The following is a 15,686-nucleotide window of genomic DNA, read 5'->3' as shown; positions in this document are numbered from 1 at the left end:
CGGGCCTCTGCCGGAGCCTCACTGCGTGATCCTCCCTGCGTCGCGGCCCCTTTGAAACCTGAGGCTTCTGTGGCTCCTGGGGCTCTGCCCCGGCCCGCAGACTTTGCCCCGGCGTCCACCGTGGGGTCACCAAGGGACGTAGGTGTGGACCTCCCCTCGCCTCCCCCCAGGGCCTCTGTCCCCCACTCCCGCCCCCCCCCGCAAGGATGCCAAACTTTTTTTTCTTAAAACATTTTTACTCCTTTCAACCCAGAAACATCACAATCTAAGCGGACGGGAGGGGAGGGGCAGAGACGAGGGCATGGGGTGGGGGCTTCGATCTGCGCTGGCGGAGGCAGAGCGGGGAAACCCTCTCCCCGCCTTCGGCGTCCCCTACCCCACCGCGGCTGGATGGCGTGTGGGTGTTGAGGGGGCGCCCTCAGGGGCACTTCCGCTCCACGCACTGCTTCCCTCCCTCCTCATATTCCTGCTTGGAGATCCACATCTGCTGGAAAGTGCCCTGGGGGCGGGGGACGACAGAGGACCTCAGGACGCCCCCGGAGGAGGAGGGGGGTCGCGCCTCCCCCCATTCCACCCGTGCAGGCCCTGCCTCTCCGAAACCCTCCTCCTGCCTTCCGACCCCGCCCAATCCCTTCAGCAGCAGCGACCTCCCCAAGCCTCCCAGCCCTCCTTCACATTCAGAGGGTGAATACCCCCACTCCTGTAATTCAATCATGACGTTGATTCATTCATTCAACAAGTATTTATTGCACATCTGTCTGCCCTGGGCCACCGCTGGGCTAGAGCTGGGTAGGGGAGCTTACAGCCAGCCTGCCCCCCCCCAACCCCTTCCCCAATGCCTCCTGCACCTATCACTCCATCAGGCCTTACAAACTTGTCCAGTCTCCCATATTCCCATGAAGAATCTTTCCTCCACCCTCACTGGAGTTCTCTTCACTCTGCACGCCACCCCCTCGTTGAACCTTGCCCCTTGAGGGTCTCTCAGCGCTGGGCATCTCAGACTGTCCCTTCTCTGATGGTTGCTTAATCCCTGCCTGAGAGCTAGTGCCTCGTGCCCCTGGTACTGTCCCTGTTTCTCTTCCGGGCTCACAGTTCAAGCCTTCCGGAAGCAGCTCACCCACTCCTGGGAGTTCTGCTCATGCACTGAACCCCTATCCCTCCCTCATTCTCCCATTGCTGAAGCTAAATACTAGACCCAAATACTCAGCTGTGCTTTGGACACCTCTTTCTGAGTCCCTCAGGGCCGCAGACTCGGCATGCCCACCACTGAGCTCCCCCAGGCCTGGCTCAAACCTGCTTTGGTGGTCTTTCTCACCTTCTCTACCAGTGCTGGCCAATACTGTGGTCACTGAGCACTTGAAGTGTAGCTAGTCGGAACTGAGATGTGCTCTACCATTAGAAAATACACAAGGGATACTGAAGACTAAGTCCAGGAAAGAGAATGTAAAAATCTCATTTTTATATTGATCACACATTGAAATGATAATATTTTGGATATATTGAGTTAAATAAATGTGTTCTCTCTCTCTCTTTTCTTTTTTTTTAGATTTTATTTTTAAGTAGGGGCATCTGGCTGACTCAGTTTTTAAGTAATCTCTACACCCAATATGGGGCTCGAACTCACAACCCCTAGATCAAGGGCCGCATGCTCTACCGACTGAGCCAGCCAGGGGCCCCAAATAAAGAATACTCTTTAAATTTAACCTCACGTGATTCTTGGGGCTCTTTTAAAATACGGCTACTAGAAAATTTAAAGTTGCATATGTGGCTCGCATTACATTCCTGTGGGACACAGCTGCCAGGAGCTAGCATCCTGGGCGTCGTCCTGGACTCTTTCTCTCTAACTTCGTGTATCCACACGCTGCCCACATTCTGTCCGTTGAACCTCTGACGAGCTCCGGGTTCCACAGCCTGATACCCACTCCTCTGTCAAGCCCCAGTCACAGTGGAGACCACAGCAGCTCCGTTCAAGCCACTCTCCACTCTGCTGTCCCAGCGAGCTTCCTGCATTCGGGTCCAACTGCGTCTGCCCATCGCCTTTGGTCTCGCCTGCCTCTCTCCATGGCCCAGACACCCTCTCTCCCTCTTTGCCTCAAGAGTTCTTACTCAGTCTTCTGTCTCAGCTTGAATGCTCCTCAGGAGGCTCTTCGTGACCCCTGAACTAGATCAGGTCCTCCCTTGAAGGAAGACCCCCACACTTTGTGGTGACTTCCTGCTTAATGCTCTCAGCCTCTGGACGGGGTCTGCTCCTGGAGCGGGGACTACGTTGGGCACACAGGTAGGCCCACAGGAATTGTATGGCTGACAGGTTCCCGGCCCCCAGCTGACTTCACACTGTCAGCTTCCTGTATTTCTGACCCTTGTTTCTGTCTCCTTGGGGGCTGCCCCTCTAGGAGATGTCCTTCCTGCTCTGTCATGGCCCTACCGTCCCCTCTGCGTGGCTGACACCCGTGAGATAAAGTTTGCACCTCCAGCCCCCTGTGCCCAGCAGCAGGCCCAGACAGAACTCCCCACCTACTGCCCCAGAACCAGCCTGCCTGTCTCCTTCTCTGTCTGCCTCTTGCCCAGCACCCCATCCTCACTAGGACTCACTCTGACTCCGGGACAACAGAAGGAGCCTCCTCGCAAAGTCCTCCCGTGTCCAGCTCACAGCCTGATCTCCAAATACTCATGCCTGACGCAGTCTTCTCAAACACACCTGGGACTGTCCCATTGCTTCCTCACCCCAAACCTTCAGGGTCTCCCCTCTGCCTCATGCACAATCTCAACCCCAACCAATCTCTCCACCTTCCTGTCCTGCTCCCTGATTTGTCCTGATGGCATATTCACCCTTCTGGAAGCACTGACTGCTCTTCCTCAAAAATAAATGTTTGTTGAATGAATGAATAAGGAGGCACACAAGGGGATGGGGCTGTCTGGGTCTGCCCCTCTCCCACAGTCAGTGCGAGGCCAGGCCCCTTCCCTCTCACCAGTGAGGCCAAGATGGAGCCCCCGATCCAGGGGCTGAACTTGCGCTCCATGGTGCTGTTGCTGGCGATGAGCTTCAGCCGCATGCTCTGGGGGGAAAGAGGGGCTGGGGGAAGCAGACACCTGGGTTCTGGGAAGGGACAGGGCTGGAAGTGGGGAAGACTGGGAAGCCACAGGGGGAGGGGTCTGCTCTGGTGGCCAGAAGGTTTGCTGTTGGGGAAGGAGGAAGGACTGGGACTGGGTCCTGAAGAGCTAAGCCAGGTCCCTGGTTGGGGTGGGCTCCTACCGGCGGGGTCTTCTGGGAAAGCTCTCGATTGAGCCTGTCCGTGAAGCCCTGGAGCAGCGTGTTCCCGCCTGTGACAATGACACTGCCATACAAGCCCTGAGAGCAGAGAGGAGCAGCATGCCTTCAGGGCACAGCCCCTCTGCGTCTCCCCACTGCTCTTGTGCCCCTTTGCCCAGACACAGGCTCGCCCGGGCCTCACCGGGCGGATGTCGATGTCACACATGCCGATGCTGGTGGTCACCACGTGGCCCACACCAAGCATGGTGTTCCCCGACAGGCCCTGCCGAGAAAGGTGACCTGGGTTTTGGGCTTCTGCCCTCTCTTCCCGGACCCCAGTGATCCTTCCCAGCCCTGCCCCCCATGCCGGCATCCGGGGACTCCAACCAGCCCCCACCTCAATTCCCTCCACCTGGGCCAACCTTGACATTGGAAGGATCAAACAGGCCCTCGGGAATGCGGAGCCGCTCGGCGCCGTAGTCTGTGTTGTAGCCGTTGGGCATCTCGTAGTGCACTGTGGGCATCTGCGCGGCCACCCTGACCAGGAAAGAGAGAGACTCTGCCTGGGGTGCTCATAGAGGACCAGAGGTACCCCCCGGAGTCCCGGGCTGTTCTCTTTCCCACCCCTGGGCTGTGGGGTCCACTTACTGCTCATCGTAGGGCGAGTCTGAGACCTGCAGCACAGAGGCCTGGAAGTCCTGAATCACCTCCTGGGGACCCAGGGAGCTGGTGAGGGCCTGGTCCCCCTCCACAGCACCGCCAAGCAACCCGCCTGCAGGGCCTCTCAGTCCCTTCCCCTCTACTCATGGCAGGGGCCTAGGAGCTGGGGAGGGGCCGGGGCTGTTTCGGGGGACTCTCTCCTCACATTGCACATGTAGTTATGCCAGGACTTGGAAACCTGGGGTAGCTTCTCCTTCTTCTTCCAGTTTGGAGGGGCACCCTCCCGTACGGGTTCCTGTGGGGCACAAAGCCTATGAGCACCCTTCCCCACTCCACCCCTGCCCAGCACCCCCCCGACCACACCTGTGCTCCTGCAGCTAACAGGAACTGGGTTCTTTGCTCTGTTGCCCAACAAAAGGGGTTTCTCCTTCTTCCCTGTCAAAGGAGAGAGAATGGGGAGAGCCTGTCCCCATGTCTGCCACTCAGACAGCAGGTACGGCTGACCTGAAAGGCCCCAGCCAGAGAAAGCTGAGGGCATGGGGAATACAGTGGGAGACGAGAACCTTAAAGAAGCAGCCTTTTCCTGAGACATGTTCCATGTGGGGGTCCAGGGTGGACCCTTGTATGCCATGTCTCAGCACTCACAGCAGCCCTGTATGCTGCTATTCACTTCACAGGAGAAGAAACTGAGGTGCGGGGAGATTCGATCTCCTGTTCTAGGTCACACAGCTCTCACATGGCAGAGGCAGACCTTGAACCTGGGTCTAACCACACTGGCCCTCACACATCTGCTACCAGCTGGCTGGTACCACCTTGGCCATGTCCTTCAGGCTGTCCGATCTCTGAGGCCTTGACTGTAAATTAAGGAACTGGATCCAGGCTCCTCTGGGGACCCTGTTGCTCCCCTCTCTGACGTCTAGCCTGTCCTTGGGTCAATAGTCATAGGGTGAGCGCCTACGACCCCCAGAGGCCGCACCTTGGCTGCAATCATGTAAGGCGGAATGATGTCAATGGCCATTTCTTGGAAGAGTTCCCGGCACTGCATGGAGATGAAGTCCCCTGCCAGGGGTGACTTGACAATGCCTGGAAAGGAAGGGGGTGTCAGGGCCTGGTCCCCTCCCCAAGGCATCCCCAACCCCTCTCGAAGCCCACCTTGCTGCAGGACATAGCCATCATGTACTGGAATGGCTGTGGTGTGGGTGGCCCCACTGTCCAGCACCAAGCCTGTGGAACGTCCATTTGCAAAGCTGGTGCAGGATGGGTAGGTCAAAGAGACAGCAGCAGCAAGTGAGGGGACTGGGACTCTGATTCGGCCTGGTCACTCTCTGCTCTCCTGGTCCAGCCCATCCACGGTCTGCAAATCTCTCATTCTGGTTTATGACCCATCACTGGAGAAAGGCTCCTGAGACCCCTGTCTCTTCTTTCCTGTCTGAATCACAACTTCTTCCTCTTTTCCTTCCTTCTGAGCTCCCAGTTTGTTTTTAGTATTGGTTCAGTGCTCTGTGGGCTCCTTGAAATGAGGGGCCATATTGCCCCAGTGCCTAGCACAGGGGTCAATGCAAGGCAGAGCCTTAAAAAATGAGGAAACTCCTCAGTGTTATATATTCCTCCCTGTTCTCTCCAGTCCCAGCCCCTGCTGTCTATGTGGTCCAACTCTCTCTTTCTCTTTCTCTCTGTTCAGCCTGATCCAAGGAATAGGAGAGAGCTGCTGATCTGGCCACCCCAGGGTCAAAGGCACTTAGCCCACAGGGGCCCCTCTGCACTAATGGAGCACAGGGTAGGTGCCTGCCCATCCAGGACACTGATCTCCACAGAATCAGGTCCAGCCTCCAGCTTGGCACACCATAAACCCCGCCCTGGCCCTCCACCCAGCCAGGGCAGCTCAAGCCAGAGGATACGCGGTGAGCACAGCCGTCTTGCATAAGAAGAAGGCAGGAATGTTGTACTGCTCGAACATCAGCTCTGTCAGCTTCTCCCGCTTGGCCCGTGTGTTCCACTGGGGAGAAAATGCAGGAGGGGAGGATTCAAAAAGGGAGAGGCACAGACCCAAGCGCGTGTGCACACACACACACTTTGGACTGGGGACAGAGGTCGGGTCTTTGATCCACACAGACCCTTAGAATGTGAGAACTATGAAGAATTTTAAAGATTACAATCCAAACCCAGCTAAAGAAAACAAAACTCAGAGAGGAAGAGTGACTTGACCAAGTTCACACGCAAAGCCCTTTGTAGAGGTTGGTAGAGTCATTGTCTCTTGATTTCTGGCTCACTGTTCTTTATTGTACAATATACACTTCGGGCTCCTTTGAGCTTCCAGTTTATCCCTCTTCCTCATTTTAATCATCTCAGAGTCAAGAAAGCTGGGAAGAGGATTTCTGGTAGAAATTGTTGGTGGAATACAAACATCCAATTTTATCCTCTTCCAAGATTCCAGCAAAAGTATAACAAAGGGGTAATTTAGGGGCACCTGGGTGGCTCAGTCAGTTAAGCATCTGCCTTCAGCTTAAGTCATGATCTCAGGGTCCTGGGATAGAGCCCCGCATTGGGCTCCCTGCTGCTCAGTGGGGATTTTGCTTCTCCCTCTGCCTCTCCCTCTGCTCATGCTCTCTCTGTCTCTCTCTCTCAAACAAATAAATAAAATCTTAAAAAGGGGGGGCAATTTAAAAAAGACATAAACCAATGGCGCCTGGCTGGCTCAGTCTGTAGAGCACGCGACTCTTGATCTTGGAGTCATGAGTTCGAGCCCCACATTGGGCACAGAGGTTACTTTTCTTAAAAGGGGGTGGTCCCAGAGTGGTGGTGCAGTTGGTTAAGCATCTGAGTCTTGGTTTTGGCTCAGGTTGTGATATCATGGTTGTGAGATTGAGCCCCTCACTGGACTCTGTGCTCAGCGTGGAGTCTGCTTGAGATTCTCTCTCTCTCTCCCTCTGCCTCTCCCACTTGTACTCTCTCTGTCTCTCCAAAAGTAAAAAACAAACAAACAAACAAACCAACCAAACAAAAAACATAGAGCCACAAAAGCCAACCAGCACATGAGAAGATGCTCAACATTGTTAGCCATTAGGGATATGCAATTCAAAAGCACAATGAGATACCACTTCATACCCGCTAATAATTAAGAAAAATAAAAGGATATAGAAAAATTGAAACCCTTGCACATTGCTAGTAGGAAGGTGAAACGGTTCAGCCACTGTGGAAAACAATCAGTAGTTCCTCAAAAAGTTAAACATAAAATTACCATATGACCTAGCAATTCCACTCCTAATTATATATCCAAAAGAACTGAAAACAGGTACTGAAATAAATCCATATACATAACTGTTCATAACAGCACTATTTACAATAGCCACAGATGGAAACAACCCAAAAATCCGTGAATGGATAAACTGGAAAAACAAATTGTGGTATAGCCATACAATGGAATGCTACTCAGCCATGAAACAGAATTAAATAATGATAAATGATACAGCATGGGTGAACCTTGAAAATATTATACTAAGTGAAAGAATACAGACATGAGAAGTCACATGTTGTATGATTCCATTTATAAGAAAGATCCAGAATAGACACATTCATTGAGACAGAGAGCAGATTGATGGCTGCCAAGGGCAGGGAGAGTAGAGAGAAACAGATTGATGAAAATGTATTTTCTTTGGGGGTGATGAAAAAGTTGGGGAACTAGATGAAGATGATGGCTACACAACATTGTGAATGTATTTCGTGCCACCAAACTGTTAACATTAAAAAAGTTAATTTTATGTTGTGTGAATTTTACCTAAAAAAAGAGAGGTAGAGATAGACAGACACCCTCAAGGTTTGGGAATAATAAGGAAGGAGAAAACAGCAACTAGTGTTGAAGGTTGGAAATCAGATAGTTGGTAACTGTCTTAACAGATTCAAGAACACTGACTCCTGAGCTGGTAGTGGAGAAAGCCAGGAATAACCTTTGTCAAATTGCAGAACCCTCAGGGGGTTCAGGAAGTGGTAGTTTTGGGTACCTCTGGCAGTTAAGTTTAAGGGAAAGCTAAAACTAGATTGTTTAAAGCCATTCAAGCAACAGCTCCTGAAACTCTCTCCCCAGTTCCATATCACTGGGTTATTACCCACCCCAACCTCTGCAGAAGACTGGAAGTTTATTCCCTAGAGTAAAACTGAGGGTCTCTGGACTGGTGGGACACTTGACACAGTCAGGAGTGAAGACACTATACTTAAAACAGAAGAAGTAAGTGATTCCATGCATATTAAATGGGGAAAGCCCTGGCCCTATTCCCTCACTTGGGTCCCAGAAAGGGGGTGGCCAGGCCTGTCTGTAGAGTACAAGTCCTCCCTGTGGGTTACATCAGAGATCTAAAGATGCCAATTAACAGAGGCTGCCTATCAGTCATCCCAGGCAAGTCATCCTACAGCAACATCCTCGATCATCACAGTCAATGAGTGCCCTGCCCCACACAGCTTCCAATCAGTGCTTCAGTCAACCACTTGCAAACATAAGCAGAAAACCAAGGATTTTTCAGAAATCTGAGAAAAGCCTCAAAAATGAGAAAGAGACCCCACCTCCCCCCCAAAAAGGTACAGGTGGAAAAGAAGCAATTTGGAAGAACAGAGATCATACAGAGAAATGAAAACTTTCAAAAACAGAAACAAAACTAATAATATTCTGAGTGACCTAACAGATGATATTGCACCCATGAAGAAAGGATTGGATGTCCTAAAAAGTAACATTCGTGGAACAAAAAAGAGCTCTTGGAAATTGAAAATACAGGAGGAGAGATGAAAAACTCAATAGAAGCGTTGAATAAAGTTGAGGGAATATCTTGGAAATTAGAGGAAAAAAGAAAAGGAAGGAAAACATAAGAAAAAAAGATAAGAAAATGAGAGGACCAGTTCAGGGGGTGCAAAATCCAAACAATATTTTCCAAAAGAGAGAACAGAGAATATTGAGAGAAATAAATAATCAAATAAGTAATTAAAACTACTTAATTGAATAATTACTGACTTATTTTTTCACAGAATTGAAAGACATAGGCTTTCAGATTGAAGGGACATATTGAGTGTCTAGAGCAATGGATGAAAATTAAACAATACAATATTGAGAAATTATACAACACTGAGGACAAAGTGAAAATTCTATAAATTTTCACAAAGAAAAACATTACACCAAAAGATCAGGGATTAGATAACTCTGCCTTTTTGTTGGCAACAGTAGATGCTGGAAGACAATGGAAAAGTACCTTCAAGATTCTGAAGAAAAAAATTATTTCCAATCTGGAATGTTATACCTAGCTAAGCTATCAATCAAGGTAAGCCATGCAAGGTCTTAAAAATTTTACTTCTCATGACCTTTCTAAGGCAGTTACTAGAGGACGTGCTCCATGAAAACAAGGGAATACATCAAGATAAGAAGTAATGAGATACAAAAATAGGATTTCTAGCACAGGAGAGAGGTGAAGAGATGCCCTAAGATGATGGTGAAGAGAGATGTCGGGATTGAGAGTTATGTCCTCTGTGTAGAGGGCAACAAGTCCAAAGTGGAGCAAATCAGTGCGTCTTTGGAGAGATTTCTTCAAGAAGATGAAATTGATAGAATACCTAATGGAGTTAATGTTTTGAGGAAGGATATAGATAACATAAGCGATGGGTAATAAGCAGATGAATAATTTAGGGTCATATTATTAAATAAATAGAAAGCTAAACAAAATAAAAACCAGCACAATTTTCAGTTCTAGGAAAAACAGCTGTGCAGGAAAGAAAAGTGACCATAGTTTATTGCCCACCTCAGACCTGATTGGCATACAGAAATATAAGTGTAAATACTGAATAATGATTTTTTTAAAAAATCTAAAATACAACCGTATTTAAAGATGGGGAATGAGGGAAGTGTGTGGTGTGAGCTGGAGGAGGAAAGAGAGCTCAATGTTTCTTTTCTTTCCTTCCTTCCTCTTTCCTTCCTTCCTCCTTTCTTTCTCTTTCTTCCTTTCCTTTTCTTTCTTTCTTTCTTTCTTTCTTTCTTTCTTTCTTTCTTTCTTTCTTTCTTTCTTTCTTTCTTTCTTTCTTTCCCTCCCTCCCTCCCTCCCTCCCTTCCTTCCTTCCTTCCTTCCTTCCTAGAGAGTGCACACGCTCGAGGCAGGGGAGGGGCATAGGGCAAGGGAGAGAGAGAATCCCAAGCAGGCTCCAGCTCAGCGTGAAGCCCTAGGTGGGGCTCGATCTCAGGACCCTGAGATCATGACCTGAGCCGAAATCAAGAGTCCCAACATTCTACCAACTGAGCTACCCAGGTGCCCCTCAATGTTTATTTTCTACAGTGGGAAATTGATGCCTAAAACTATAAAATCCACAAGAGCATTTTGAGTGTGATATTTGGAGGTATGGAAGAACATGACAAAACTCATCTAAAAGAAAAGCAGTTGCCTCTGGAAAAGGGGAATGGAAGTAATCTGATATGAATGGCAGTTTTTTCCTTCACATACTTTATAAAGCAAATTGGTTATGTGCATATATAACACTGACAAAAATTTTAAGTTAAAGAGTCCAAAAAGGACTTTGGGGGTGGAAGGACAGCAGTGGATAAGCCTGAATGGGCAAAAGATATGATGGATAAAACAGGAGAAGAGAGAGGGATAGAGACTAAAACCAGGGAGAAAAAAAGTGCTTGAAGATAGTGGAGTTGGAAGAAGTCTGAGAAGTGGAGTGATGGATGGCAGATGCTTTCGAGGGAGAAGTGAATGGCAGAAAGGAGGTAGGAAGCCCCTGGGGCTGGACTAGGGTTTGGGTGAGGCACTTACCGGGGCCTCTGACATGAGCACTGGGTGCAGGTTGGGCTCGGACTTCACGTGTTTACTGTAGGTGTGATCCAGGATGGCACGGAAGCATTCCCAGTCCTCAACTGGGGCCAGGAGACCAGTGTGGAGAGATGAGGGTAGGCCAGCAGGGGTCCAGAGACAGGAGGCAAAGGAAGGAGGGAGGCCAAGTCCAGGGGAGGGGAAGTGAGATCAGTTCCAGCAGAAATCCCCCCTTTCTAGGAATCTTTCGGGACCCTGGGCTGGGAACCAGGCAGCTGTGGGAAGCTGTGAGGGAATTCCTGGGATGTGGGCAGCTGCAGGGTAGACTCCATGGGTGTGGGGCGATGTGTCCCGGGCTGTGGTGTGTGGGCTCCGGGTCTGTGGCCGGAGATGGTGGGTGGGGGCTCCTTACTCATGCCATTCTTGAGGGGCGACATGACCTCCGCTCCATCCCGAGGCACATGCAGGGCGTTGGTGTCGATGTGGAAGATCTTCCCTTTCTTCTCTTTCTCCCCCTCCAACTCCAGCCCACCCCCCTCCTCGGCGGCCAGCAGCCCCACCGTGGTGGGGAAGTCAGCCTGGAGGGGGCATGGGCAGGAAAATGGATCAACCCCCTGCCCCTGTCCAGGCCCATAGCAAGGCCCTCAGCCCGCCCCTGGGCTTACTCCCACATTCCCGCTTTGCAGAGCTTTTCTCTGTTGTGAGAATCCTGGGTCACTGGGAAGCCTGGAGGGGAATCCGGAGCCCCTAGGATTTGGGGACAGGGCTGGAAGGCTCACCTTGGGGCAGTCCTCCCCAGCGTACCCAGCGCGGACTGAGAAGGAGCCAATGTCAAAGACGAGCGCCCCCACCTCATCTGTGCGGGGAGACAGGTGTGTGAGGGGACCTCTCCCAAACTCTGCCTCCCCCCCCACCCCGGATAGCTCCAAGAGGAGGTCAGGGCAGAGCCATAGTCTCGCCACCTTCAACGCTTGCAGGGGCAGGTGGGAGATCGGCCTGGAGTCCGGGGTCCTGGGAGTGGGGGTCAAGCCTCCAGAGTCCCTTCTTGCCCGGTGGCCTTATTCAGGCCACTCTCCTTGCCGGGAAAGAAGGGGCCGGGTGGGGGGGCCGGGAGGAGGTGAGTTGGATGGTGAAGAGTGAGCCCAGTGCACGCAAGCGACCGACCTGCGAGGACCAAGGTAGGAGTGGCGCAGGACCCAAACCCGTTCTAGCGCCGGGGTGACAGGCCCTGGGGTGCCCAGAGATTAGGTCGCGCGGGTTCGGGGTGCAGGGCTGCCGGTGAGGCCGCGACAGGCTGGGGAGCATGAAGCCCAAGGCTAGCTCACCTCCGCCGTAGACGCCCCCGCTCATAATGCCCTCTCCGCGCGGCTCACGGCCCGTGGGCGGCGGCGGGATCAGCACCGAGGCGGCCGGACAGCTCCCGGGATCCCGGGCGGGGCGGGGCGCGCGGTGGCCAATCAGGAGGCCGGATCCCCCGCCCCCAATGGCGCCGCCGATTGGCTGCAAAGCTAGACAATAACCTGACCGGGGGCTGCTGCTTTAAAGGGGCAGACACCGCAACTTTAAGATCGGGGAGGGGAGAGCAAGGACTTTGAGACTGACCCTAAGGGATAGCCAGGTAGAGAGCACGCGTACAAAAGGGATGGAAACCTTGTCCATCTGGAGGCCAGGACGCCGCAGAGTGACTGCTCCCTTACCTTTTTAAATGGGGTCGAGGAGAGGGCACCATAGTCCTGGGGAGTTGTCCATTCTCAGGCTTCAGAGCAAGGTTCTGCCATACTCAAGCCTGAATGAAATCACCTGGCGAAGGAGGGAAAGGCAGAAGGAAAGAAAGAGTGGTATAGGAGGGGGTGTGTCTCCATCTTCTCCCTGTTTCTTTCCGTCCTTGTCTTTCTAATGGCCCTTCTTTTCCTCTCCCATCCCCAGTGCGTGGGCCCTACACATACACGTGTACCCGTGTTCAACTAACCCATCTTTAGCTTCCTTTCCTCATTATTTCTCCCCAGCTGTTTTCCTGGCCTGCCACCACCTCCACAGCAGTTTTAATAGCAAAGGTGAAGGAGCAGCTCCAACAGCCTGGCTTAGCTGAGAGACTCTTATGTGAGCATGTGTGTCGATGTATGCCTGTATGTATGTGTTTATGCGTGTCAGGATACCTGTGCGTGTGCATATGCATGTGTGTGCGTGTGTGTATGTATATGCATGTGAATACACTTGTTTTGAGGTCACTCCCACCTATTTGCTGAGGGTGGGGAGAGCATTAAGGCCATGGATGGCAGGTTTTGGTCTCCCTGCCCCCCCCCCCCAATAAAAAGATCATGGATGGCACAGGAAGAGAGTACCTTGTGACAGCCAATGCCCCAGAAGTTTCTTTGCTCACCAGATACCTACTCTGGAAGAGACTCCACCCGTCCCCACCCAAAGGACAGATGGTTTAAGGTGGCTCATTGATTACCCATTGGCAACATTGGCATTTCAAATGCCCAAGGTTGGTTGGGAGCCCAGGCCTAGCACCTCAGTCTGGAGGTGTCCAGGCTTAAGTGGGAGAGGTGAGCTGTAGGGGAGACAGCTGACTCTATTGGGAAACTGAAATATTCCTGAGTGAGTTAGTCATTGGCCTCTATAAATGAGACCTAGATGACTGGATGAGTCTCTTGACTTCTTGGCACCTGCATGTCTTTATCTTACACAATTATTATTGTTATGATTATTATTGCTGAGGGGAGGCTTACAGGGACACTGGAGTGGAAAGTGATTCTATTTGTGGCCTGCACCTCTCCTTTTGTTGAGATTTAATGACATTGCTTCACTTCCCTATAAATTCACCTTGTCAGTTCCCATCACCCATCCCTTAACCCAGTCGGGGCCTCAGATTCAGAGACTACCCCAAGTCAGGAGAAACCTTACTGATCATGGATCCAGCCCTTGGATTTCACAGGGGTTTCCCCAGATGGAGGCAGGGCCCTGTCTTGGGTCACACAGACTATTGGGGCAAAGCCAGGACTAGAACTCACATCTCTCATCAGCCACTTGAAAGATGACCTTATTTCATAAACTTCTGTGTCCCGGTCCAAGCTTCACCGTCCCTAGCTGTAGGATGGGTGGGAATGAGGACTCAATCTGATGCCAGAATCAAGTGCCTGGCTAAGAGCTGGGCACGCAGGACTGTTCAGTAAACACTGGTCCTAAGAATGTTCCTGGGGAGTTTCTGAGGCTTTCCTATCATTGTTCATAAGTTAGAAATCTGTAGTATTGTAATGAGAACTGAATTTTCCTCTCATGGTTTGTGGAGAAACTACAGCTGGCTGAATACACGGCTGGACTTGATTTACCTCCCAGTCAACTGTGGCCAATTTTCATTTGTTATTCTATTGTATTATGATTCTATTGTATTACGTAAGTGGTTAAGGTAAAAGGTTATTAATATATTTCACCATCCATTCATTGATTCAGCAAACATCTTTGTGCAAGGCATGGGAATCCTGAGATGCCTAAGATCTATCCCTGCTGTCAAGGGGTTTTGGTGCAGTGGGGAGCTCACACATGCATGGAAGTGTGGGGAAGTGGGGGCCAGGAGGAAGGAGGGGCTACCTGTCTCTGAGAGTCCAGGGAGGCTTCTAGAAGTAAAGTTTGAGCTGAATTGTGAAGGATGGAAAGGGTTCACTGGTGAACAAGGTGGGAAAGGTCTTCCACACAGGGAATAGCATGTGCAAATTTCTAGAAACGTGAACATTTCTGGCATATGTGGAGTTAGGAGCTCAGTCTTGAAGGGGGGTTGCATATGAGCTGGTGGCAGAGATCAGAGTCAGGGGGAAATGAGACTGGAAAAGTGGCCAAAGACCAACTCGTTCATACCTAAACTCTATTTTTATTTAGCAAACACAAAACATCCACTGCCTGGATGTAAAGCATTATAAGTGCTTTTCAAATGTTAAGTACTTTAGCCCTTATAATGACCTGATTATTATCCCCACTTTGTAGGGGTAACAGGCATGGATAGATTAAGTGACTTGCCCAAGGTCACTCAGCTAGTAAATGACAGAGCTGAGATTTGAACTGTGGTGTGTGAAAAGTATTGATCCTGGGGAAAATGTTCCCTAGCATCTGTTCATTTCATAGATGTTCTCTAGGTGCCTGATAGACACCAGGAGTAAAATGGCTCACATAAATTGATGTGACTCTCCTAGGGTTTAATGTCAGTCCTGAAAGATGGAGGGTTAAATAACTAATTCATCAAAATCATCTGGAGGTTCCGCAGGCCCTCCAGGCTTACATTCAGGCTGGCCAAACCTGAACATCTGGTAATGATACTAAAGGTGGTAGGGCCAGGACCCTCAGATCCCACATCTTGGAAATTATTTGGCATCTTGTGAGGGTCTGTTCCTTGCTCGGTGAGCTCTCCCCCAGGCCTCTGCCAGATAAATCAAGTGTCTTGGCTTCACAGGGAGCCCCTCCCTCGTGAAGGTGGCGAGTGCCCAGAAATAAACAGTCCAGTAAAGGCTACAACAGGAATGGAGCCAGCATTGCAGTGGGGCACAAACAACAGTGTGGTCAGGGAGGCAGTATTTAAACCAAGCCTGAGAAAATGAGCTGAATTCTCCCAGCTGACAAGGAAGTCTAATTGGAGTGGGGGTGGAAGGCATTCTGAGAGGGGACAAGGCCCAGTCTGTGTGTCATGAAGTTTGGCCCTTCTCATGGAACCAGTAGGGAACTACTGCATAGTTTTGAACAACAAAGTTATATGATCTATTTTGCATTTTAGAAAGATATGTCTGGCAGCTTTTTGGTAGATGAATAGAGAGGAACTATCTTAGAGGCCAGGATATAGGCTAAGACCAGGGTAATAGCATTTGGCACATGGCAGAAGGGATGGATTTAAGCAATATACAAGAGGCAGCATGGGCAAGATGTATCCACCAGTGACACAGATTGTTACCCTTACATCAATGGCCATCTCCCTTCTTTCTTTATTAATAATGTTTAAGGTGGGTATATGG

General features: G+C 50.6%; 1 protein-coding gene across 1 annotated transcript; it reads right to left on the bottom strand.

Annotated features, from left to right (window-relative positions):
• Window positions 1-215: 215 nt before the first annotated feature.
• ACTL6B (actin like 6B) lies at window positions 216-13,779 on the bottom strand. The gene is made up of 16 exons (XM_057315250.1): window positions 13,704-13,779; window positions 12,387-12,489; window positions 12,015-12,197; window positions 11,469-11,545; window positions 11,102-11,267; window positions 10,693-10,793; window positions 5,809-5,906; window positions 5,063-5,157; window positions 4,887-4,993; window positions 4,116-4,205; window positions 3,899-3,960; window positions 3,673-3,787; window positions 3,453-3,533; window positions 3,254-3,349; window positions 2,970-3,056; window positions 216-499 (listed from the first exon to the last, which is right to left on the bottom strand). The coding sequence occupies exons 3-16, from the start codon at window positions 12,037-12,039 to the stop codon at window positions 419-421; spliced, it is 1,281 nt and encodes a 426-aa protein (XP_057171233.1). The 5' UTR covers window positions 12,040-12,197; window positions 12,387-12,489; window positions 13,704-13,779; the 3' UTR covers window positions 216-418.
• Between the last annotated feature and the right edge of the window lie 1,907 nt (window positions 13,780-15,686).

This window comes from Ursus arctos, unplaced genomic scaffold (assembly GCF_023065955.2).
Source record: "Ursus arctos isolate Adak ecotype North America unplaced genomic scaffold, UrsArc2.0 scaffold_2, whole genome shotgun sequence".
In the NCBI taxonomy this organism is placed as follows: domain Eukaryota; kingdom Metazoa; phylum Chordata; class Mammalia; order Carnivora; family Ursidae; genus Ursus; species Ursus arctos.
Note: the sequence above shows the minus strand (reverse complement) of the source record. Positions and strands in the feature narration are given on the sequence as shown.

What these genes read in the sequence shown, in the direction of transcription:
- ACTL6B (XM_057315250.1), bottom strand. Translation starts at nt 12,039, where the DNA reads ATGAGCGGGGGCGTCTACGGCGGAG. An exon ending in CTGGGGAGGACTGCCCCAAG is followed by an intron (nt 11,268 to 11,468) that starts GTGAGCCTTCCA and finishes TGCCCCCTCCAG; the next exon opens with GCTGACTTCCCCACCACGGT. An exon ending in GGCATAACTACATGTGCAAT is followed by an intron (nt 3,961 to 4,115) that starts GTGAGGAGAGAG and finishes CTGGGTCCCCAG; the next exon opens with GAGGTGATTCAGGACTTCCA.